This window comes from Dufourea novaeangliae, unplaced genomic scaffold (assembly GCF_001272555.1).
Source record: "Dufourea novaeangliae isolate 0120121106 unplaced genomic scaffold, ASM127255v1 scaffold8, whole genome shotgun sequence".
NCBI classification, from domain to species: Eukaryota; Metazoa; Arthropoda; class Insecta; order Hymenoptera; family Halictidae; genus Dufourea; species Dufourea novaeangliae.
Window position 1 is genome coordinate 2783109 of NW_015373923.1, and position 26104 is coordinate 2809212.

General features: G+C 36.4%; 5 protein-coding genes across 6 annotated transcripts in view; 3 read left to right on the forward strand and 2 right to left on the reverse strand.

Annotated features, from left to right (window-relative positions):
• The first annotated feature begins 1240 nt into the window (after positions 1–1240).
• Positions 1241–3916, forward strand: LOC107194714 (nucleolysin TIAR). Its single transcript, XM_015584383.1, has 3 exons — positions 1241–2254; positions 2399–2695; positions 2807–3916. The coding sequence occupies exons 1-3, from the start codon at positions 1667–1669 to the stop codon at positions 3092–3094; spliced, it is 1173 nt and encodes a 390-aa protein (XP_015439869.1). The 5' UTR covers positions 1241–1666; the 3' UTR covers positions 3095–3916.
• A 4368-nt stretch (positions 3917–8284) lies between these two features.
• On the reverse strand, positions 8285–13201 carry LOC107194679 (spastin). The gene is made up of 6 exons (XM_015584336.1): positions 12093–13201; positions 11847–12017; positions 9905–10257; positions 9490–9821; positions 9110–9420; positions 8285–8923 (listed from the first exon to the last, which is right to left on the reverse strand). Exons 1-6 carry the CDS (start codon positions 12637–12639, stop codon positions 8760–8762), a joined length of 1878 nt encoding a protein of 625 aa, XP_015439822.1. The 5' UTR covers positions 12640–13201; the 3' UTR covers positions 8285–8759.
• A 705-nt stretch (positions 13202–13906) lies between these two features.
• On the forward strand, positions 13907–20077 carry LOC107195033 (pre-mRNA-processing factor 39). 2 transcript variants are annotated; one of them, XM_015584793.1, is made up of 13 exons: positions 13907–13974; positions 14213–14337; positions 14448–14684; positions 14888–15128; positions 15204–15358; positions 15419–15596; positions 15671–15921; positions 15995–16120; positions 16897–17045; positions 17135–17540; positions 17630–17794; positions 17883–18556; positions 18656–20077. In XM_015584793.1, exons 1-13 carry the CDS (start codon positions 13926–13928, stop codon positions 18948–18950), a joined length of 3051 nt encoding a protein of 1016 aa, XP_015440279.1. In that variant the 5' UTR covers positions 13907–13925; the 3' UTR covers positions 18951–20077. The 2 variants fall into 2 exon arrangements, with proteins under 2 accessions (XP_015440279.1, XP_015440277.1); XM_015584791.1 differs by having other exon boundaries at positions 14888–15358.
• A 106-nt stretch (positions 20078–20183) lies between these two features.
• Positions 20184–23964, reverse strand: LOC107194650 (putative cysteine proteinase CG12163). The gene is made up of 4 exons (XM_015584302.1): positions 23739–23964; positions 22106–23585; positions 20732–21955; positions 20184–20652 (listed from the first exon to the last, which is right to left on the reverse strand). Exons 1-4 carry the CDS (start codon positions 23937–23939, stop codon positions 20504–20506), a joined length of 3054 nt encoding a protein of 1017 aa, XP_015439788.1. The 5' UTR covers positions 23940–23964; the 3' UTR covers positions 20184–20503.
• An 854-nt stretch (positions 23965–24818) lies between these two features.
• The window catches only part of LOC107194968 (synaptosomal-associated protein 25), a 34418-nt gene continuing 33132 nt past the window's right edge, over positions 24819–26104 (forward strand). Inside the window, exon 1 of the mRNA XM_015584688.1 lies at positions 24819–24934. The gene's annotated coding sequence lies outside the window, so the exon portion shown is untranslated. The remainder of the gene's footprint in view (positions 24935–26104) is intronic.

A 26104-nucleotide genomic window follows, 5' to 3' on the forward strand; every position in this document is an offset into this window, starting at 1 on the left:
GCGTGAAAATTATCTGTATTCTAATAACAATAACGAAGTTTACTTCGAACCAAGAGATCAAATATTTCAGAACGTTTCTTTGTATTTTAATTTTTAATTTCCCATACATTTTGTCGCTTCAGAGGCGTCAGTCGAGTGCAAAGGGTTAATACTATTTTCTAGTACTAATAATTTGTATGCAATGATACAATTATTATAGGTACTTTGTTCTGTTATAAAATTGACATTTACAAGTAATCCAGCTTATATTAAAGCAAAATAAATAAGTAAGACATTTGCTGCCAGTAAAGAAAAGTATTTTCTTTTTTAATAACTTCAGCTGTTTGTTGTACATGGCCATGCATAATCATTTTAATTGTGGTTTATAAGTTAAGTTTTCCTGTTATACCATTGAAGTTAGGAGTACTTGTATGTTTTACTGTATAATAATGTTTAAAAGTCGTGCTATTGTTAATACAGATTATACCAATATACTTATTTATATATGTATAGTATTATTCTATACATAGCTCGTTGCATATATATTCAAAATTAAATAATTTTTAAATGTTTCTGTATATTCAAAGGCAATATTACACAACCTTAATAATGTTACGTTGTAATTTTTACTACAAAAAGTTTAAATTGAGTAAAGTGGTTTATAGTATATGACCAAAATAATGTTATGTTGTAATTTTTGTTACTAACAGTTTAAATTGGGTAGTAAAGTAGTTTTATATATAGGAATATTTCTGTACATATACGCTCTTGTGTATATAATAAATGGTTGTGTTGTAACAACCGAAACGTGTTACAAAAATAACAGAAATTATCATAATTTATGTATCGTTTACACGTCACGATGTGTTACATTTTACGAGAGAATCAATTTTAATAATTTCAAAGTCAGAACTGTCTTCCAGTCGTAAATACATACGTATCGTATCATTTTATTGGATATATTTTTCAAAATTGTACGACAACGTGTAGGCTGTGCAATTCTAGGGTACTTCAGAGCATAATGAATAATTTTCAACGAAATAATTTTCTAACAATATAAATTTCTACATCCCAATTATATTGTTCAGAGGTTATATAGGTTGAATAACGGTAAAGGGGCTAAAAACATCGACCACCATCGGTAGACTGATTTTTGTATTGCGGTCGAATTTCATGTAAAGCAGCCTTTAGGGAATTTTCGTCTAGTGAATTTCGCGGGCCAATGATTCACAAGCGTTTTCGCGCTACCTGTTATGAAATCTTGGACGGATGATACAAAAACACGTGTTCTTTTACATTTAAACTGTGAAAGTTTCGCATTATTTCGGTCGAATTGTGGAGCATTAGGGGAGGTAGGTAGAAGGGTGTGAGACGCACGCGAAAGAACCGTGATATCGCATAACTAAATCTGGCGTAATAGGAGCATTTACGCGCGGATGATTGAAGGGAAAGTGGCGAAGCAGCAGAGCGGCCATTTTATGTTAGTATGACGTAGAGGCTGGGTGTAGCTTCGCGTTCAACCGTCCGTGTTCTTTTGGAAAAGGCGAGAAAATCCGAATTCTGATGCTGGGCTCCAGGTAAATGCACGTACCACGCGCTGAACGTGTGAACCGTGAAATTAAGCCTGAGGAACGTAAGGATAGTAGTTAAATAAAGGAAGTACACAGGGGTACCGAGAAGAGCGAGCATGAGCGAAGAAAGCAATCCGCGAACGCTTTATGTGGGTAATCTAGACGCTTCGGTGTCGGAGGAACTTTTGTGCGCACTTTTCTCGCAAATAGGTTCCGTGAAAGGATGCAAGATCATACGGGAACCGGGAAACGATCCGTATGCTTTCGTCGAGTTTACGAATCATCAGTGCGCGGCCACGGCGCTAGCCGCCATGAACAAGCGGTCCTTCCTGAATAAGGAAATGAAGGTTAACTGGGCAACGAGCCCTGGAAATCAGCCGAAGTTGGACACCAGTAATCACCATCACATATTCGTCGGGGATCTGTCACCGGAGATCGAAACGCAAACATTGAAGGAGGCTTTCGCGCCATTCGGCGAAATTAGCAACTGTAGAATCGTTCGTGACCCACAAACCATGAAGAGTAAAGGGTACGCTTTTGTATCTTTTGTCAAGAAATCCGAAGCCGAAGCGGCGATAGCGGCGATGAACGGTCAGTGGCTCGGATCTAGAAGCATTAGGACAAATTGGTCCACTAGAAAACCACCACCACCAAGGTCCGAAAGGCCACGACACTCCAATAATAGCAAACCTAACTATGAAGAGGTACGGCACTGCTTTCTGTAATTAACGAGCACAGATTTGTTTGTCCTTGCATCTAGTTTAAATGCATAAAGACTGTTTGTTTCTAGTCATTTGAATGTAACTTTGTTTCTCTATTGTTTCTTTTTTCTCCATTATTCTTAACAGGTATATAATCAGAGTAGTCCAACCAATTGCACGGTATATTGTGGAGGTTTTACGAATGGTATTACGGATGACTTAATAACCAAAACATTTTCCCCGTTTGGCACCATCCAAGACATAAGAGTATTCAAAGACAAAGGATATGCATTCATTAAATTTACTAATAAGGAAGCGGCGACGCGTGCCATAGAATCTACACATAATACAGAAATTAATGGTAGCATTGTTAAATGTTTTTGGGGCAAGGAAAACGGAGATCCTAATAGTGTGGGTCCTAATGCAAATCATCAAGCTCAACAGGTTATTCAATTTTTAGTTTTTCTTGCATTTTACTCGAAAGGATTATGTTCAGTCATTGCACTGTGTTAAAAATTAAAAGTATCTAAGAATGTATTGTATTTTATGTAACAGGTTACAGCTGGAGCTGGTCAGTACGCGTACGGATATGGCCAACAAATGGGTTACTGGTATCCACCGGGATATCCACAAATGCAGGGTCAGTTTCTGCAACCTCAATACTATGGCCAATATTATGGACAACAGGCTCAATATATGAATAGCATGCGAATGCCTGCTCCTGGTGCAGGAACATGGCAACCTGCACAAGCAACTGCCGCACCGCCGACTGCGACTGCACCGTTGCCACCAGGTCAACAGCCCATGGTAGCATACGCCATGCCACAATATCCTACGCAATGAAATTGATTAATGATCGGCATCAACTAATTGTTACATATGATACATTTGCCCTTGGGGCTTTCGCAAAAACTGTTCTGTCATATACCTATTCTAACAGATTTATTGGTATTTTGACTGCAGCATCATATGTACGAATATCCAAGTTCTACTTCAAACGAAGTACTACACTGTAAAGAAAGCTCCTAAATTTGGTTGTCCCAACATTGACTGATATTGATACGCTCTTGATGCATCGAACTGTTCCATCAAAAGTTCAACGTGATATATATATATATTTACATATATATGCACAAAGCATACGCAAATATATATATATACATATATATTTCCTTTATACGTTTCCCTTGCCGAACAATAGAAACGTATGTCGTTTTAATAAATGCAAGTTTATCTTGCAGTGCTCATTAAAGAATTTAAAGGAAAAAGAAAACCGAAACAAATTTATTGTAGCAGTCGATCCGTCAGTGTGATTGAAGAATCTTTTCGAAACAAGTTTATATCCATGGTGTTGAATGAGGTATATTTCCGAACTCAAGGTTGCAGCCCCTTGACGAGCCCTGCATCCGTTATGCTGCGTAAGGTGTACGTATGTATGCGACCATTTGCGTTGTTATATTTTTAATATTTTTGCCACAATTACCAATCTTTAGTTTATTTCAAATCATTAATGGACAGGGAGAAACGTTCATTTATGGTAAACACGAAGTATGACATTGAACATAGTAATAAGATAGAGAGTATAGGTAGACACGGCGCCTGTGATGTAGCTAGATTTGGATGCATGCGTTAACGTATGCAGGGCCCTTATTAAAATACACACTATGCGAGTCGATAAACGAGTTGTAAACTTTCCTCGTTATGTGATATTTATCGTCGGTGGTAAATGTACAAAAACTTTCTTATAAACAAATTTTAAAAGAACATATTCCAGAAGGTGTGTTGAGAAATGAAATATTTTTATGTCGAACTTTGACTTGGGTACATTGCGTTATGTACACTTTAGTGACTCCTCTCTATTTGTACAGAAAAGCGATAAACCTTGGTGTAAATTATTACAACGTAATTTAAGTATAATGGTAATAATGAAAACTTCCACTAAGGGACGCGGAGTCACTATCGTTCTGTCTCTGTTAAATTTGTGCACCAAAAGTTAGAATTACGTTTCCCTGAAGTAGACCCTAAATATGATGGTATATCAAGGATTTTTTGTCTCATACCAATCAGTATATCAATTGACAATCACCTTTTGTATTATCTGATATTTTGACATCCTTATAACTATCGTACGGCACGATACTTATACCTTCGTGTCTTCCAATTAATATGCAGTAGAAACTTCTTGCACGCTTTTTTTTTTTTATAGAACTTCATTCCTTGAGTTTAAACAGTTAGCTTTAATATTTATTTTTGTTTAACGACAGTGCTTCTTTCTATTTGTTTGTATCTCGAGAACATGATTTTCCATTCTACGCCTCGAATTCTAAATCAGTTAACGAATAGCTTGGTAACGATCAACGGTAAAGGAATTAGAGCGAGTTAGAGTTAACGAAAACTAATTGACATTAAGCTTCACCACCGACGATAAAAAGCCATAAACTTTTCAAAACCCATTTGTATAAAGTCAGTACTGAATGTACACGTAATAACAGGAGAAACACAAAGTCGAGTATAGCAATGATTTATTGACTGCGATAAGTGATATCGAACGACGGAGAGCCAATTTAAGAAAGAAAAAAAAAACTTGTCTATGGATTTAATAATAATCAGTGAACCGATGGAAGACATTAAAAAGAAAAATGTTATATAAAGAGTAATTTAGGTACAGCAGGGTGTGGAGCCCTTGAAAAATGCTTAGGATAATGTTATCTTATAATAAAAACAAATTGTCCTTTGAATGAAAACAAAAAAAGGAATAAATATTTAAAATACACAGTATTTTGTATTATTTCATAGCCCACGTTAATAAAAAATATAAAGTTATGAAATAATAACAAAAGTCGTTTTTTTAAGTTTATAAGAAACGCAGTACCTTCGCTTATAACTGGTTTGAAAGAAAACTGTAAACAAAAAAAAAATAGTAATATAACAAGTTTTTTAAGTACATACAAGGTAATTTTATTTTACAGCCGACATACTTTTACACTAATCGTTTATTCGTAACTGCAGATAAATGTTCATTTTCATCGAACCTCGTCGAGAATTTAAAAATTATTCGTAACTGGATGACTGACGTAGAAGACAATATTTTTTGATTATATGACGTAATACAAATTTAACGCTAAGTACAATCTTTCCGACGTATCAAAGGTAACGCAACAGTTTCACATATCGTTTATATGGGACGCATAACTTAATAAGTGCATTGTTGCATTGATTCAGTACAAAAAGTATTATTGCCTCGGTACGCAAACGATCGTAGTCCTCCTGCAAATATAACCGATATTAACTAGAAATATTGTAACATTTACAACCAAGAAGACACGTCATAATTCATCGCACATGTGAATAATTTAATTAATTTCTTTGCTCGGGAGCTGCAATCGTTCCCTTAAAAAAAAAATTAATTGCGCTAGAACAATTTGTACTATACACGTTATTACATACAGAACATGCGTTTCACGGTTTCAAACATACAGCGGCAAAATATTAAATAGGATACTTTGTTTTTGTGTACAGTAATAGATGATGTAAAAACTATTCAATCACACTTAAAAATTACTATTCAATTGCATGTTATTACTGAGTATATATATATATATATATATCAATATTAATTGAATGTGGTTGTATTCCGTTTTTTTTTATTGAGCGAAGAACACTACCGATGTAACCTATTTAAAAGTTTCAGCTCAACAGAAACTGCAATTTTCAATCTACTATCGTTATCTATTTCGTTTAACATACAAGTTAAGCACTCTATAATACTGTTGGAAAATTCAAGTTTGGCATTTAATGAAAGCATAATTCGTACGAGGGATCTATGAGAAATATATCATTTAAGAAATACAAACGTTACTTTTTTCGCAATTCTTCCACATTTTAGTTGTTTCGTTGATAATTTTGCTTTGAAAAATATGCGATCGATTATTTATTTTCCGTCGCAGTGTTTTACAGACGATACCGGCATTAAAAATTACTACGAACAACGTTGAATTAAGAGCAATCGAAACTTTACAAATCAGAAGTCAGGAAAACGTAACATTCGTGGCAACATTTTTCAACAATCAACCCATGTTTTGTTAGTTTTATATTTTTTTTTTTTTAATTTATGTTTTTATCATTAATTAACGTTAGTTTTATTACTCTGTTCATATTCTTAAGAAATTCCCTATTACGAGTTGTTATAAAAGTAGCAAAATAACTTAATCGAGGCTGAGCGTGTTTTTAATATGGAAGGCCAGGGTTGTAAATAGATATACATGTACATATACATTATACTCATATTGATAACAGTCTGTTGTGCAAGATCGTCTGAAAGATTCGATTAACGCTATTACTTCACTTATGCTTATAATAAATCGTTATAACATGGAACGCAACGTTACACAAGGACTAAGATCACGGTGCATGTACAAAAAGAAAAGAAACAATTCTACATTATCCCACATTATACGTGCTGGCACCGAACCCTCGGAACAGAAACAATATCAATATTAAGTTAACATCGAGTCTTATAATTTCATCGATTAAATAAGTGATATAATCAGCAATACATATCAAACTTAACACGTTCTTAGTGACACGCTACTGCTAAATTAAACTTATTTGGCATTGTTTGTATCGTTAGTTCTATTTCCTTTTATCCGTAGTAGAGAATGATGTGTGCAGTTCCGTGCTGCAAATACGTATTATATAATTCTTGTGGTTTTTTTTTTCCTAACGTTCTATATTCAATACAACTCACGTGGAAATTCTAACAGTTAAACAGACAATTCTGTCTTTTGATTAATCAAATATCAAGTGGCAGAAGTAAAAAGGAAAACTTTAACAGACGCCACGTGCACTCTACAAGGTACATATCTATCATAATTCATTCATTGATCACACCACAGAAGCTTTGAACTCGTTGTATCAACGTCATCATTGACGGATTAACTGTAACACGAGTTACTACTAGTGGAAATGATTATTTCGAGCTTCTTCCACAAACAAGTACACGTCGAGTAAAATCCAGTGAAAGTAATTAGAAATAATTTCCAATGCGAAACAATGTTACAGCTACATATTGAAGCCTATTGATATTACGCCGCGATAAACTGCGGGTTCGTTTTAAAATTAGTAATTATGTCGTACAAGCACAATCACCTTTTCTTTGAGCATTTGAAGCAATAGATAAATATCAAAAAACATTTATATACGCGATTTCATTTTTATAGCATACATTTATAGTTAGCATTACTCTGTTTTTTTTTTCTTTCTTTCATCGATATTATTCACTTGTAAATATTTTCAATTTCACACGATTCAAATATATTTCCAGTTCGTTGTTTTATAGAAATTTCCTTCGAATCAGAACTTGATGCACAATCCTGACAAATATGAACCTTACCACACATACATACACTGCTAAGAGACTTTAACGATATAATCGTTTCGTTTTATCGCTTGTCAATTGAGTACCTAACATATTATAAAACATAACGTGATTCATATTTTTTAGACATGTTTACATAGAAATTATGTGAAATCTGTTATTCGTTACAAAATTTACATTCCAAAACCTCTGTCGTTTACGTGCCCCCCCCGTGTAATCTGCACGTGCTTGTAACAAGGTACTTTCGAATTTCTACTAATTTCTTTTATTCTTATTCAATAACTTTGACTACGTGTCCGCGACTAATCCATTCATTTCCGATTACATTAATTGTTTTTATTATCTGACTGGACGTGTGCTGTTTCATGTGCAAATACAGTCTTCCACTTCAACTCAATTGTGCTTGATTAAATATTTACATTATCCTTTTTTTAGGTGATAAAAGTGCATACTCTAAGTGTTAACTGTAGGATTGTATCTTCTTTGTGTTATTGTAATAATTCATCCTTTTGGATACCTACTTAACTATCACGAAAATATTAATATTAATTCAACAAAATGAAAGCTCGTCAATGGAGGAAAATGTAACTTAAAACTAGAAACTAGAAGACTCCTATAATGGAAACAGACAAAAGCACATTAACAGCGCTGAACATAGGGTGTGTAACTACAGATATTGGAAGTCTAAAATCTACACTGCCGCGTGTGAAACTTAAATCCACTATACCTGATAACTGGATGGAGTATGGAATGTATTATACATATATACGTATGGAATATGTATGTGTATATATATATTGTGTGTGTGTGTGTGTGTGTAGCATAAAGCTGTTACTATTACAGTGTCGTGGCTGTAATACGGTTTTAAAAAAACAATATATAACAAGAGTGCCTTTCGCTTATCGTGACATTTTATTTCCTACGTATATATGTTACCATTTACAAAGTAACTTAGAAAATGTCGAAGCTGGTGTATTTACATTCTGTAATAATTAATATCGCAGAAAGTCACTTTTGTATATTTCCTGTCATTACAGACCTCACATTCTCTTGTTTCTTGTTGGACTATATAGCCGACAGTCTAACGAAATTTTTCTAAAGCCTTGTGCTTTTTCAGCTATTTCTTAATGATCACAGACTTACGTCACCGTATTCCAAACTCCATTTCTCGTAAGCGGCCAAACTCGCTGGCGATACTGATCTACGAATTCTTTTCAATGAATCACGAAAATCTTGCATTCTGATGTTGCGCACAGAATTAAGATCCAGTTCTTTCACTTGATCTGGATTGAGCTCTGCACAATTTAAACATGTAATATTTTAAGAGAATCATATAAATACAATCTTTAAGTGATCGTTTGAATTGCTAAGACTGTCTGGTCTAAACACTAATATCCATTCACAGTCCGTCTGAGTTGAATGCAACGATAAAATGGCGCAGGTAAAATATAAATACAAAAAGCTTAGGAGTTTTAACTTACCCCTGATAGGACCAAGCGCTGCATCTTTTGCTAAACCCGTTAAATCACTACCGGAGTAACCTTCGGTCAAAACTGCCATTTCATTTAATTCCTCCAATGTGAGTGGATCGCTATGCTTCGCTAATAGTCGTTTCAATAATACGATTCTCGTTCGCAAATCCGGCAGTGTGACGTACACTCGTTTCGTGAATCGTCTTAAAGCAGCTTCATCTAATTCTTGAGGTCTATTCGTAGCAGCCATAACGAGTACCCTTTCTTCTGGATTACACGGTAATCCATCAAATTCGACTAAAAATTCTGTCTTCAGCCGCCTGAATGGTAATCATTTATTAAACGAATGTCGATTATGTCGTTTGATATTTAATCGGAGAAAAACCCACCTCGAAGCTTCATGTTCGTTATCTTTCCGTTCACTTAATAGCGAATCTACTTCGTCGATAAAGATCACAGATGGCTGTAGTTCTCGCGCAATAGCGAAAAGAGCTCTCACTAATTTCTCCCCTTCACCAACGTATTTCGACGTAAGACTAGCAGCAGATATTGAGAAAAATGTGGCGTGACACTGGGTAGCCACAGCACGCGCAAGTAATGTCTTTCCGTTTCCTGGTGGACCAAATAGTAATAGCCCTCTTGCAGGCGTCCTCAGACCAGTGAACAATTCTGGTCTTAATGATGGTAAGATCACCATTTCTTGTAGCGCTTGTTTTGCAGTCTGTTTTGTTAAAAAAGAAAAATAATAAAGCATAGTAATTGTTTTCTTAAGTAACGAATAAATATGACATGTATATAACGAACCTCTTGGCCAGCAATATCTTCCCAATGTACCGCTGCCCCTCCTTCCAAAATTTCATCAAGAATAACTTGTGCTAGCTTTGGATCCACACCCTTTAAAATAGGTACTTTTCTAGTAGGCGTTCCTCTATTACTATTTGTTGCAGTAGGCGTGCCTGGTCTCCTTATAGGCGAACCATTTCCAGGTACAGATAATTGTCTTTTCACGGAGGGCGGTGTAGACGTCGGTTTAATAGGCGTAACTCGATGGCAAGATTGAACTGGTGGCGAACGACCCATACTGCGTGGTAATGTTTGACTCTTACTTATAGCTGTACCGACTCTTTTTGCAGGAACGGATAACTTTCTTCCAGATGCTACAACAATATCATAAAATTAGCAAAGTATAAGAAATGAAAATGTAAGATAAAATTAATTATGGACATACTTGAAAAATTCTCAACAAATCTAATGTAGAGGAACTATTGCAAAGAATAAAATACAAGACAAATACATGTTAAAACTTAGAGAATGGTATTGTTGATGATGTAACTGAAGTTAATATAGAAATCTTGAAATGTGTTTAATATATTGTTAATATTTTACAAGTGTATTATAATACCTATAGAATATATATTGACATTAAAAGGCTTCATTAGAAAATTTGAATATTAAATGTAATGTATAAAAGTAAACAGATGTATGTTTTTCACATGTGTTTTAGTTTCGTTTTAAATTAAAATCATTGTTATCAATGTGTTCTTTAAATAAATCTTTTAAACAAAAAGTTTCAATCTCTGTACAAAGCATATATTCGTGCAAGGGACTAATTAGTTTTTTCTAATATAATTGCTTTATACACATACTTCTGTTTGTGTATACATAAGTAATCTTACCTTACAAAAAGTTTTAATGAAATAAATACTATGCTATACTATACTATTCTATGCAACTATGCTAGAGCAAAGCTACTGCAAATGTAAGAGTCGATGTAACAATGTGTCTACATTTACTACCTCTTGAACTACATTGGAAAACAATATAAATGCTTGTGTTAAAGATCAAATAGAAATAACACTTTCAACGAAGCGACTATTATTATTATTTTAACCAATTTACAAGGAAAGTTTGCATGTAAGCCCAGAACATCAGACAAACAGTACCTTCAGAATGGGCACAATAGTTTTTTGGTGAACGAGGCCTTAACTTGGGAATTTGGGTACTTGTATTCTGCCCTATGTTCACTGTTTGTGTACTGTTTGTGTTTTTTGTATGATTTGTGTTTAAAGAAGATCGAGTTGTTTGTAATGTGTGTATATTGCGACGGGCCCTCAGATTCTTTCCTGGATGTTCGGTGTCCACTCTATTTCCAGGACCGTGATATTCATTGGAGATATCCATGTTTTTCAGCTCACACACACTCACTACAAAAAGGAAAAACATTCTCTGCCATGCTGCAGTAGGCTAAATGGCTAAGTACTGATTGAACTCAGAGATATTGTCAAGTTTTGTCAGAATTTTTACCTATACGACTAGTATTAAAGTATGAAATGAGCATCGCGAACAGCTATTAGAAATGCTGCTATATGAAGTCTGGCTACTAATTTATACATTAATATTCGCACCACTTATGAAAAAAATATATTGTGCCAAAAATAAAATTATCAAAGAAAGGTAGATAACGCGCGCATGCGTACACGCCGATGTACGTTCACACATAAGAGATACATACGCTCACGCACGCATACGCCGTAAACATTATAAACAATTAATACATGAGCATGCCAGATACATTAACTGTACATTATTCCTTAAGCTGTTGTCTGGACTTAATCTGAGATTAACAAGTCACCGCAAAAGAGAAGTCTGCATTAACGATATCAAGTGCAAGCTGTGCTTTTTATTCGACAAAAGACTGAAACAGCTCAAGAAATGTAACATTTATTAATTATACAAATCTACAAACCAAGAAAATCAAGTCTGTCCTTCGCCATTGCTAAATTGGTGCGCATTTTCTCGTGCAGTCTTTGAGCATGTTCCCATACTTCTCCTCTGCCACCATTGCATTCTACGGCTATTCCTTTCTCCAATTCACCGATACCTTTTTTATAGAGTTCAATCGCCATTTCTTTCTGACCTAAAAAGATTATTCAACAGATATATAAATTTAGTGTAATTACAAAAAGAACAAAACGAGTTATCAATATATTACCTTCATTGTCTTCATCGATTTTCAATGCCTTACTTATGAATTCAAAAGCTCTACGATGATGGTGTTTTTGTTTAGCAAGCAACGGATCTCCAGGGCCAGGACCTATAGGTCTTCTGGGCACTTGTGACATTCCCTCGTTCTCTGTTTGTCCAGAATTGTTCAGATTATTATTCAAGCTTTCAGTGGACTTCTGACCAACTACAATCTCCAATTGGCAGGTCTGCTTGGATGCTTGTCTTCGTTGAATCAACTGAGACGTGGACGTATACAAATACTTAAATACCACGAATAACTGATAAAGAAGTGTTCTCAGAACGTTGAAAAGCAGTATCAAGGGAAAAGAAACAATGTAGAGATTGCGTTTGTGTACTGACGGCTGAGGGGTGTCGAGAAAGCGATGATTATGGTGGTAATGATTGTGATGATGGTTGTTACAATTTATAGTGGTTGTAGTTTTGTCGTTACTTTCATTCTTGGTCACGCAAAGTTTCTTCGGCGACTTGGTGCCGAACTTTCGGATTGGACGCCCGCCATCACTGTAAGACATCTCCTATCGCGAAATTTTCGAATTTCTATCATATGAACTCCACTTGTTATCGTGTGAAATAATTCGGGCTAAACGACATTCCGACATTCCCAATGTTGCGTGTGAATATCGGGGAAAAAAGGAAAACGACTATCAACCAACCGGTTTTACACCATTTTCTTCTTTCTTTTTTAAAATGTGTCTCGGAATCTCAACGAACGATTCTTTCGAAAAATTATCGGCTTATTATCCGAAGCGATCTCCCTCGAAGAAGACGAATGAAAGGAATGAGAAAACTCGGGATTCCGAGATCCTCGGTATTGGCGGATTATAAACGAAATCGAGCGGTTCGTGGTCTTCTTCAGCATCGCTTGTTTTGCTTCGTGTTTAACTTGGAACATCAATGTATAATAACATTGATCTATGTACACCGTTGCGTGTTGTTTTACAAAATCACGTATACAAAAATATATACATAGAGGATAGTGGTATTGGATGCGTTTCGGTTGTATACTCACGGAAGATAGATTATCCGGTGCACTTGCGCTCTTCACCGTATTTTTCTTGCACATGCGTATATTTTGATGTTCCTCGTTTCTAAATATTATTATAATTTCACGCGACACGTACGCGTAGGATTTTCATTCATAATTCAAAAATAGAAAACAAATTGTGTACAAGCGTATGTAAAAGATGTTGGATACGTTATTAATGAAGGAGACAGGAAGATCTTTGTTTTAAGATGCTTACCTATACATTAGATGCATTTTCGTTAGAGTGGGGAGCCAATTGAATTTTGCAGCTAAATTACGAATTCACTGCAGATAAGATAATTTTGATGTGTTCAAACAATAATCAACGAAGTTAATAGAACCTCATGGGCCTTGTATATCAATTCACTGACCGTGAAAATAGAGTTCATCTGTCTCACTTCAACAATCTGACAATCACCAGCCGAAGTGAGAGTTAGAATGTTTTTTATTCTCTTGGAGCAATTTTAATTCATTGACAATTGTTTTTTGTAGCGGCAGTTATGTATTTAAATACGCATCGATAAATATTATCAAACAGTCTCGTGGTGTCATCTATGGAAAAACATTCGGATTACTAGTCACATTTCACGATTGTCGGTACTTTTTGGATGCGACGCTAGAGTGATCTGCCTTTTTCGACTGACGATAAATCAGTCTCAATTTTGTACTACTCATGTTAGTACAAGAATAACGTACAGAGGGGCTACTGGCCTTCCGCCATTTTCTTCTTCATCAATTCTACGTTTTACATTCCAGAGACTGCATCGAGGCAAGATGTCGTCTGCGAGTGGTGACGAAAACGAGATTGCTTTAAATGAACCCGGTAAGAAAATAATCTTCCTGTAATAAACTCCGTTTAACGTTCCGCGATTAGATCTTATATTTTTGGTAATTATCCGATTATTTGAAAACGTAACAACGATAACTAAGGACCCGGCGGCTCGGCGATGGCCTGCAACCCGCCATTAAGCGAATGGCGTCTCGCGCACGCATGTAACGTGTAAATATTCCGCCCGCATTTTCCAATTATTTTTTTCATTCGTCCTTCATGCTTATTCCAGTACGACGCACAAGGTCCGGCCGTACGCGCAAGACCACCGTGGTGGCAAAGAAATCGCCTGTGAAGAAACTTCTGGCAAGAGCGACACGTTCGCCGAAAAAAGTGCAAGAAATCGAAGAGGTCGAGGTGCGTAAGCTCCGACGACAATGCTATAGATAGTTCCCGTTATTGCCGAACTGCAAGACGACAGCATGTTTGGTCAAAATAATTGATCATTCATGCTTTTCTTTTTTCAGGAGGAGGAACCCGTATTGCAGGAGGGGATTATTATGGAAAGCATTCCAGAGAATGGGGTGCAAAGATTCGGTGATATTATAATACAGCCACACAATGAGGATGAATCTTCTATATTACATTTAGAACTAGATGATTCTGCTGATACCACTGTTCATGAGATTAATATGAATCAAAGTGTACACATAGAAGGAGATCAAGAAACCATACCAGGCTTAGACACATCTGAGTCTGAAATTGTAAGTAACGTGTATAGAGGATGGCATAGAAATGTAGGTTGAGTTGTGCCTAAAAGTCAGCAAAATAAGGTAGAACTTGATGAACTATGTAACAGTTCCTTTGGTCTGCATTAGAAAAGCCTTGTGATTTGATCCAATTCCTAGAACGACTATACAGAGTATTTTTTTCTTTGAAACTTAATATATATGTTTTTGTTTGTCAGGATCATTCTAATGTAGTGTCGGACCATATAATCATAGAAGAGGCTAGCATGGATAAAGTTGAAATATTAAGTGAACAGGAGCAAATAGATATGGAGGGTCAAGATATGAGCAACGACGAGACGAATGAACGTGTATTGATAGATTTCCAAGAAGTCATAACTGACGATGGAGAACCTATAACACATGTAACAGAAATTTTAGAGACAGAGGAAGTCGAGTCTGAAACCATTTTAACCGAAGGTACCGAGGGAATTGAAGTTATGGAAGTAGATGATTCTCAGCACGAAGTATCGGAAGTTCTGGAGACTGTTATAGAAAAGTTGCCCGATATGGAAACAACGGAAATAACGGAAATCGCAGAGGAGATGGATGTCAGTGAGGACTGCTCACCTCAAAGTGCTATTAAGAAAACGGAACCCGATACAGAAGCAGTATCAGAAGATGAATTGCCTACCGAAGCCACAGCAAAGGTATGTTCTGAGTAACGCATAACATATGCGATTTATAATATTTAATTTTGGGATTTGTAGGAGCCTGAGACAGAAGCAGTGTCCGATGAAGAATTGCCAGCAGCAGCTCCTGCAGATTTGGGAGAAACCGAGTCAGTTTCGGAAGATGAATTGCCGCCAGACGGTGAAAAGAAGAAGAAAAGCGGAATAAAAGCAATGAGTAAAACTCCGGAAAAGAAAAATAAAGCGGAAGGCGGAAGTAAGTATAGTTCAACGATGAGTCACGTGTAACAATTCAAGAGTTCGTTACCAATGCGTTGCGTTTGTTTGCAGACAAACGTAAGTTGAACGCAGAAGGAGAATATGATCCTAGTTCACCGACTTCTGAAAATAATGATGAAACGCCGGCCAAAAAGGTGGCACTCTCAGCCGAAGCGGATACCGGTGACAATAAGCAAGAAATCAAACCTGCATCACCGAAGAAAAAGACTCTACCAGAATTAGAAAAATATTGGAAAGCGGTTAATGAGGATCCATCGGATTTCACAGGATGGACGTATCTTCTTCAGTACGTTGATCAAGAAGTAAGTAGGAAAGCTCCGAAACCATGTAAAGTTATCATAAACAGCATATACTGAAATGTATCGTTCCTTGCAGAATGACGCGGAAGCTGCTCGTGAAGCTTATACCAAATTTTTGGAGCGTTATCCATATTGCTACGGTTACTGGCGAAAGTTTGCTGATTACGAGAAGAAGAAGGGGAACCCCGAAAATGTCCAAAGGGTGAGTCAACTCGTTTACCACATTTATTAGGCTATCTCTCATTATATCATTTAATTAACGAAATCTAATGAAAATAGCTCGAGTTAGGAAGACGCGTGGGCAGTGTGCACGCACGTAAATATGGTTTTCCCTTCCAACAGCCTAGCACGTCTTGCGGCACCTATACGACTCTCTCCGTTTACCAAATAGCTAGTTACTTAATTATTCTGTGATATCTACAATATTATTGCGAATATTACTGTTTTACTTATACCGTTTATATCGATATTCTACGTATGATACGTAAGTCAAGCGAAGGCTAGTGATTTCAATTTGCGATATTTATCATGCAAGAAATTGTGTGTAATATTTACTGTAAGCATTTGTACACATAGCTTACTACAGAAAGTATTGTAACTTAAGCATAAGATGCGGTACCTTACTTAATGTAAGTAAGATTGGGTTGGGTGTTAAATCAAAGTCAGAAACAAAGACTTAGGACGTGAACGTGCCAGAGAGGGAGCAAGAAAAAGTGGCGGAAGACACAGAGGCACCCAGATTGGAACACTCCTTGACTTTAAGGTGAATGCACAATGCTCTGCAATCTCTGTGTTAATTAAACCTCTTTATTTACAGTACGCGTACGATATGTGAGTATACGTTGCTAAAAACCGTTATGCTTAACGAAAGCTAAAAAAAAAAAAAAAAAAAAAAAAAAAAAAAAAAAAAAGGAAAAACCGCCACCAGCCCAATCAGTTGTAAACTGTTCTAAATGTGATTGCAAATCATTACTACAGGTATTCGACCAAGGTCTGAAAGCTATTTCGCTCAGTGTCGACCTTTGGCTCCATTACATCAACCACTGCAAAACTGTCTATGAAAAGGATGAAGAAAAGCTTCGAGAACAATACGAAAGAGCTATTCAGGCGTGTGGTCTCGAATTCAGGTATGAATTACTTATGACTTTATGCGACGTATAATGCATTCGACTGTAGGATATTAATATTACATGCAACTAATCTTTTTACCGTTCAGATCTGATCGTCTTTGGGAAAGCTACATAAAATGGGAGCTGGAAGGCAAACGTCTTAGCAGAGTAACAGCACTGTACGATCGATTGCTGTGTACTCCCACGCTCGGCTACATTTCCCACTTCGACGCATTTCAAGAATTCGTTTCCTCAAATTTACCAAACCGTATTTTGAGCGTTGACGATTTCCTCGCGTTGCGCGCCGAGGTGAAGGCACTTTTGAAATCTGACGACAGCAGCACCACGTCTGCGGCAGATGATGCACCACCTGGAGAAGAACCTCCACCGCACGAGCTTCCACCGACCGACGAAGAAACTCGTGCTATCAGAGAGAAAATCATTAGTAGCAGGCGTAAAATGCACAAAGCGAATATCAACGCAGTCGCCGCGAGATGGTCCTTCGAGGAAGGAGTAAGTATAAATACAATACATAAACTGCGTGTAAAATAGTTCATAAGGGAAGGACAGTTCACACTTATCGTTCGAATCTATATTTATAGATCAAAAGGCCGTATTTCCACGTGAAACCTTTGGAACGATGTCAGTTGAAGAATTGGAAAGAGTATTTAGATTTCGAAATCGAGCAAAAAGATCAGAACCGGATAATTATCTTATTCGAAAGGTGTTTGATAGCATGTGCTCTGTATGATGAGTTCTGGATGCGGGTAAGTCAAGTATCTTTGAGGTTCATTCCAACTTAGTCGATGCTCTAGATTCCTGAGAAATACTTATGGTTTCTTCTTTTTCTTGTAGTTTGTTCGCTATTTAGAATCCTTGAAGGGTGATAACGTCGAGAAGATAAGGGACGTCTATTCGAGAGCTTGTATGGTGCATCATCCGAAGAAACCGAATTTGCATCTACAGTGGGCGACATTTGAAGAGGGCCAGGGTAATTTTGAGAAAGCAGCAAGCATATTAGAAAACATTGATAATGTATTACCAAATATGTTACAAGTGGCATATCGAAGAATAAACTTGGAACGTAGACGAGGAGATTTGGATAAAGCCTGTACATTGTATGAAAGTTACATTAGTAATAGTAAGAATAGAACAATCGCAAATAATATCGCAGTGAAGTATGCACGATTCTTGTGTAAAGTCAAAAACGACGTGGATAAGGCGATCAAAGTATTACTAAAGGCTACAGAAAAAGACAAGGATAATCCGAGACTCTATTTGCAATTGATCGATCTGGGAATGCAAAGGACCCCAGTCGACACGCAAGAAATTGTAGGGTACATGGATATGTTCATAGAACGGGAGCATGCCGATCTCGAACAGCGTGTACTTTTTGCGCAGCGTAAAGTAGAATTCCTTGAGGATTTCAGTCCCGATATTCGGCAAGTGTTAAAAGCCCATGAGCAATTCCAAAAATGCATTAAACAGGCAAAGGAACGGAAGAAGACGAAAAGCGACGACACCAAAGCGTAAGTACCGCGTTGTTGCAAGAAAAGCCAACGTAATAATGAATATACATCGTCATGAATGAAACTTACTAAATAACTTTTGAATTCCATGTGTTTCAGAGATACTTCCCCTCCAAAGAAAGTTAAAACCGGTGACCAGACAAGCATACCACCACCGCCCTCTGTCAGTTCACAGTCATCGTATCAGTACACCAGCGGCCCGAGCGGACCTTATCAGTCGCAGCAGCAATTTCAGAGCGGTCAGTACGGCGGACAAGGTGGATATCAACAGGGCTATCAACAGTACCCACCCCCGTCAGACCCTAATTATGCCAATTATAATTGGCAATACGGACAAGGTGGACCTCAAGCATATGGACCTTACAATCAGTGGGGATCTTACAATTATTACTAGTGGACTACCCAATGTTTTATCTCTATCGGCTTTCATTACGTTACTGTGTCTACTGTACATTTTATCAATCTTATTCTTCTTTCGTTCGAAGATGATCGACGAGAAAAGGGAAATGAAATCCTTTAAAGTTCCAATGACACATCAGCGACCTGACACGAATCCTAATGCTACACATCATACTGGTGTCTCCCTATTCAATACAACCAACCGATTCTTTGCATGACTTCTGTCCTTAATGTATTTTTAAGTAATACACAGTAGTATAGAGAATCTAATAAATTTACGACCGTTGATAAATATACCCGTCGCAATTGTGACATGATAACATAGTTCACAAAAAGAAAAAAAGAAAAAAAGAAAAAAATGCCATACAGTACCACCAGAGTGAAGTAACGCCTATGTTCAATGTTTTCTATATACATCATATTACAAGATATCTCGTATCCGCGTCAGATTAACGGGATACAACGTTTTGATGCTTTGATATTTTTATTCCGTGACGTTATTTCTTCGACAGGGAATTAGTAATTCATGAGTGTTGCCTTTAACTTGTAACAAGAATTCTTCTTTTCGCGCGTACTTAGTTTATGGTAATATAGTTTCTAGCGTGCGTCAAACGTATCGCTTGAAAGACGGTAGAATATATATATATATATATACATATATATATATATATATGTATATATATTAGAGTTTGAATGCCCTAGAAATTTCACGCAAGCACACTTTGTGACATATTCACGGAATATCGTTAACATTTGTCGATACAGTTTTGATAAAGGAGCGAACCGAGAGGCGCGACTGGGTTTCCATAATATATGTTCGGTTGTAGAGAATGATCGTTGGTACCCATTGAAATTCTTGAGTTACAGATGCATGTTATTTTGTATGTTGTAATTTTCGCATTTGTAACTAGGATTTGAATTTAGTTTGAAATCGGCACAAAAATCACATACGTGATAGTACATCGTTTCCGTATGTGAATTTTTATAATTTGCAATAAACGAAACAAAAAATTATGCAAACAAGTTGTAGCGGTAATAGTGAATTGTTTGTATTGATTCAGAAGTTTAAGGTAATATATTTGTAATTGTCAAGATAAGAGAATATAATTTTAATTTTGTGAATTATGTTTTACTTCGTATAATTTTGTGAATAAATAATGTGTTTGTGCATTATCTTCATAAAATGTCCAGCGATAAATGTTTTACATTCATTCTGTTACTTCTTTGTTCAGCGAAAGGCAAGTATAAAATGTTATAGCGGGGTATGAGTATAATGTGAACACACAAAATTATTGTAACAAGTATTTCTTTATTTTTTTATTACGAAAGCCTTACTATGTTTCTAAGTAATTACAACTGTGGAAAACTCTGTACTCCCATCTAATTTGTTGCAAGTTTGTGACTTTGCAAGAGAGCCTTTCATCGTTTGTTCGTAATCAAAGCGATAAAGTTCATATAACATGCGTATTGCGTTAGTAAACAAAAATAATTTTATTTAAAGTAAGTTAAATATTATTATGAAAGACATTAGTTTCATGAATATTTTCATTATGCTACTATAGCGCTCGTAGCCATTGTATTTAATCCACAGGTACCGTCTCCTCTATACACCCTATAATAGCCTTTTTCGCCCCATCGTGGGCCCCAACTATTCTTTACGGTCCAATACGGTAATTCTTTGTGGAAGAGGGGATACTCTGGAAAAATAAAAACGAAGGTTTATTTATATGGTACAAACACGTTAGCATAATTAAATTGAAAACTTGTAACACGTACTGCTTGTGCCATATCCCACAATTAGGACGCCGTGATCTAAGCTTTTGGGGTCACATACAAACTTGAATGGATGCGACACACCACCAACGTAAAACTGCATAGCATTTGCATTAATTGCAATTGCGATTGGACCATTTTTGACTAACCATCGTGCCATCTCTGTTTCGTTTGACGTAATATTTACAGCAGAGACAACTTCTACCATGGCTTTATTTTTAACGAACTGGCACTTTTCATTTTGGGCATCGTAAGGATAATCGGTTTCCAATTCGAGACCGCCTAACTTTTCTATGGTTCTATAAGCATTTTCCATCTCTCCTCCATTGCATCCATCGTCTAAAGTATCACAATCTACTAATTCCTGTTCCGATAGTGATAATAATTTTCCGTGTTTAATTGCATACTGTCCTTCGATATTTCCAGTAGCTGAAAATGCCCAACACGATCCACATTGGCCTTGATTTTTTACAGGCGTAACCGCGTTGTAATCACGCCAATCAAATTTAGGTGGTAAATCAACATCTGGTATCTCAGCTTCTTGAAGAGGTATTTCGTTGTCTTGCTTCAAATCAAGTCGAAGGCCCAAGTACTGTGCTTTAAATTCTTTCAGTGTTAAGTCTGCAAACATCGTAACACCGTACTTAGCGGTTCCTTGTTCCAGATTCTGCAGTTCTTCGATAAGTTTTAAATTACTTTGAAAGATTTTGAAACGATTTCGTTTTTCCTTAGCTGAACTGTACGTTTTCCCGTACTCATTGATGAAATTTCCAAACATAAATTCCTCCTTAACATTCTTGCTTATGTTCAACATTTTTTCAACATACTGAGAACCCCGCAACGACCGTTTTCGTCGGTTACTTAAGTCACAATTAATGGCAATTTCCGGTAATCCATTATCTTTCCATGGCTGAGACCATATCGTGAACAAGCATTCTTTAATTTCACTGTCTTTCTTTAACAGACAGTTATCTTTAACGCCCTTTGGGCAAGTGCTAGCGCCTAATTTAACTCTTATTTTGTATAAGTATCCTGATACTACTTGTTGAGAAGCTTCCAGAATTTCTGCTATTATAGGTTCGTTTGTGCCTTCAGAATTTTCGGAAAATTTTTGTAATCCTTTATTGGCAAGATTCTGTATCTCGGGATTGTTTACGTCTTTACTTTGAGATGCACCAACAAGATCATGCTTGCTTTGGCTCTTAAGTAATTGTTGCAAGTTATTATCTGCAGAGGGTACCTCATTTGGTGAATTTTCATCTACATTTGGTTTAGAAGTGGACTGAAATTGATCTGAAGTTGAAGTAAGACTCTCAGAAAAAGTTTCGTTTTTGATATCCTCAGACAGTTTCAACATTTTCTGACTATACTGAGCACCCCGTAAGGATCGTTTTTGTCGATTGTTTAAATCACAGTTGACCGTGATTTCTGGAGAGCCATGATCAATCCATGGTTGAGACCATACAGTGAATAAACATTCCTGAATCTCACTTTCTTCCTGCAATTGACAATTATTTTTTGCACCTTTCGAGCATGTACTTGTACCCACTTTAACTTTTACTTTATATAACACTCCTGATACTATTTGTTTCGAAGCTTCCAAAATTTCTGTGATGATAGGCTCATTTGTACCTCGATAATTGTCTGAGAGCTTCTGCAATCCTTTATTTACAGCATCCACTATTTCAGGATCATTAACATTTGTATTACTAGGTGCACCGACAAGACCAGATTTTCTTTTACTCCTAAACAGTTTGCGGGACTCATTCGTTGCAGAATCTGCAAATACTTTTTTTGGTACAATGATTTCTTCTTTAACTTCTTCTTTATTTGTCTCGGGGTTTGATTTTGCTTCCCTTGTAGGCAAATCAAAATCTTTTAAAAACTCACGAAATTCTTTAGCTTTATCTTCAAATACTTGAGCTTTCACATCATTGTCACTTTTGTTTAGACAAACCTTCACAATAGGATGTTCTGTTACTTCTGATTCCTCTTGCTCTTGTACATCTGTAGTTGTATTGTAATTATAATTGTCAAGAATATCTTTCAAGTTTTCTAAAGCCTCAGCTTTCTCAACATTGATTTCTTGTTTGTTAGGTATAGGTGTTACAAGCGATTCAACACCTAATGTTGAATAAGAATTAATATTATCTTCAATGTCTTTACTGTTATCCATAGTACAATTGTTCTTTGTAATTTTACGACTAGATTGTTGCCAAGGTTGTTCCTCGAATGTTACCAAACATGTCTTCACAGGAAGATTTATTTGTATAGAACAGTCTGACTGTTCTATTGCATTCTTTAAACAATCAGATTCTCCCACGCGTAACAAGAGTTGATACTGTATTACATTAGTAGAAGGTGGAACAGCACGGGTTACTTTAATAACGTCAATTACCTTGTGCTTGAAGTCATTTTGGATCAATTCGTCCATTGATCTTGACACTTGTTCTCGAAAAGCAGCTACTCCAGGTAAATTTGGATTTAATTCATAAGGACATCCTGGACAATAGTTGGGACTGGTAGCTCTCATAGCAATGAATGGTTTATCATTGTGATCTCCAGTTTTCTGAATCTCATGATCCAATTCGACACTTTGATTATTTACAATCTGTTTATCCAAATTTTCAATAAGCTCCTGTTCCTGATTATTTTCTTGTATTTGCATTGGCTCATCCTGTGGTAATTGGGGATACAAATACATACACTGTATAGATTCTCGTAAAACATTTATGTCTCCTAGTTCGTGTTGTTTCACTTCGACGGTGCATGCTTCTCGTGGGCAAGGTTCCAATGATTCCTTGCACACAGGAGTTAAATCGAACGTGAGTCTATATACTATGTATGGGGACTCATCCTGAAAAATGAACATATATGTAGGCAATTATTAGTGTACATATGAATACGGTGATATATATGAGAACATGTACTACTGATTGTATCAGTTTAATAAGTTTTCATGACAATTGAAATATGTTTCTCCAAATAAGTGCACTAAGAACACACATACCAATTTTTGCGCACTAATCAGGTTACCGCCCTTGTACGTGTGATGCGTCGGAGAATCCTCGTTCAAAGAATTCAAGGCACTTTGAATTAAAGGCTCCGGTACAGTTTGCACTAGTTTGTTCGTAAGACCAGGTGACACAAGGATCGAATTAATATAAAATAAAAATAGAAAACGCACTGCGCACATCAGGAAGCCTGCCATCTTTCTGAATGCACGCTACTGTCTTCTTGACCTCCACTGACGCGGCTGACTCCGGTCGATTCTTTATACTTTGTTATATCGCTGAATCAAATGTGTTAATTAGTCCCGAAGCCTTTGTATGACTGATCGGTAGATATTTTGCGCGTGAATATTCGCGGCCGACGTTCACGCATACCTTTATGGATTATCATAGGAACGAATAACGAAAGAATTTTTCATTTTAAAAATAGATGCGTATAAAAGACTGAAAAAAAGGGGGATAATCGGTCGCGCCGAGAAAAAACATGCCAATGTTTTTAATATAAGTCTCGCCGAGTCTGCGGATGTACTTTTTATACCAATAACGATAAGATAAATAATATCACATAATGTATGATGAACTCATATACGGTAAAAGATAATATAATGTCAAAGACAATGTAATATGCATACAATTCAGTACAATTCATTTGAAACGGTATAATTAACGCGTGAATGATTAAAAAAAATGTTATTCGGTACGGTTCGAATGCTTGTTATTTTGTACATTTTGAAATAATACAAAATACTTGCGTTGAAAAGTGACAATGCTTTCCAAGTGAAAGAAAATTTAATTCGATATGATAAATTTATATCTACTTGCACATGTTTCATTTACTATACTTTTCCATTGTCAATTATGTGCGTTACGTAATGCAAACATTATGACAAATGTGTCAACGATGACATTTTCCAAAAACATATTTCTTACCTTTATTTTCACAAATGTACCTGAAAATTTACCGTTTTCGATATCGGATACGAGTTACCTTCGCGTAATTAATGTTCAAATGGTCCCGCCACTTACTAGGAACCGATGCAACCGTTCCTGTTTCCGGTTGTCAGACGGTCAGCAGCTGTTCCACCGTGTTGATCATCTGTGATAGCTGCTGATAGCTGCAGTGTCCTCGAAAACAGCACGCTTTCGTAGTGAAATAGTGTATCACCGATATATGGCACACCAGTGATTTTTATTGGTAAGCGAATAGGTCGTTTTATTTTGACTCATTGTTACTGAAAGTTCATAGAGACAGAAAACATACGAGGTACCGAGTACATTGCGGTATAGTTGTATCGATTTTCTGCCTTGTTCTAGCTATCGTATCACCGAAAGCATGTACTTTCTGTCTTCAAAATTCATCAGATTTGCAGTTATATATGTGCATTCTCTTCTTTCCATCGAGCTTCTCAACCAAATTATTGGTTAGTCTATACTTCAGTTTTGATAGTTTCTTCTGCAAAATCCAGTTCCCATATATTTAGGTAGATGTATTTTGGTGTGATGGATAGATGCTTTGTTTTCTTCTAGTTCCTTTTTTCATTTGTCAGACATCTAGCTTCTTTGCACTTCGTAGAACATTCATTTCATGTGGTACATTTATAGTGTACAGCGTGCTATCAAGATTCTTGGTCTCTGTATAATATATTACATTGTCATAGACTAACTTTCTTCGATAGTGGAAGGAATATAGTTAGTACTCAGTATTGTGATAACAGTAGTTACAACATTACAATGTCGTCTACATTATTTTGTAAGATACAATCATTACATTGTCTGGCGGGGTAAGCACAATTGGATATATGGTATGTAAAAATGATCACATAGCTGTTAAATATATTTCTAGTGGTAATTGTTGAGAACATGTTCTCTGGTGTGTATAGAACATTCCTTTTCGATTCTATATACACGTTATTATGATATAACGTCGTGTTCCTTTCACCACTGAATAATTGGATTCACTTGTAAAGGCAAGGTTTATTACACGCTGAAATTAGGAATCGGCCCTTTCGTTGACTCGCTTAAGTTTGAAAATCAGCATAAAGAATCAGTGGTTCTCAAGTGAAGCAAACGTTTCCGCTTAGAATGTAGATGAATGAACGATCGATTAATCGATTTTAGTCGATCAAGTATGGCGTTTGAGAAGATACGGTAAGTTGATCATCGACCACGCGTAATTCTGCTCAGAGAAGATTTATACATGACGATGTCCTGCAAGATTTATCTCGAAATATAAGGAAAATTCGATATCGAGTACGTGTTCCCGCGTCCTGACTTTGCAGTTTTGTAATACTGCGTTCCCATTGGTCCTTTCCTCTGTGGAGAACGTTCTATCCCCACCAAGGGGCGGGCACCGCGCTGAGACTCT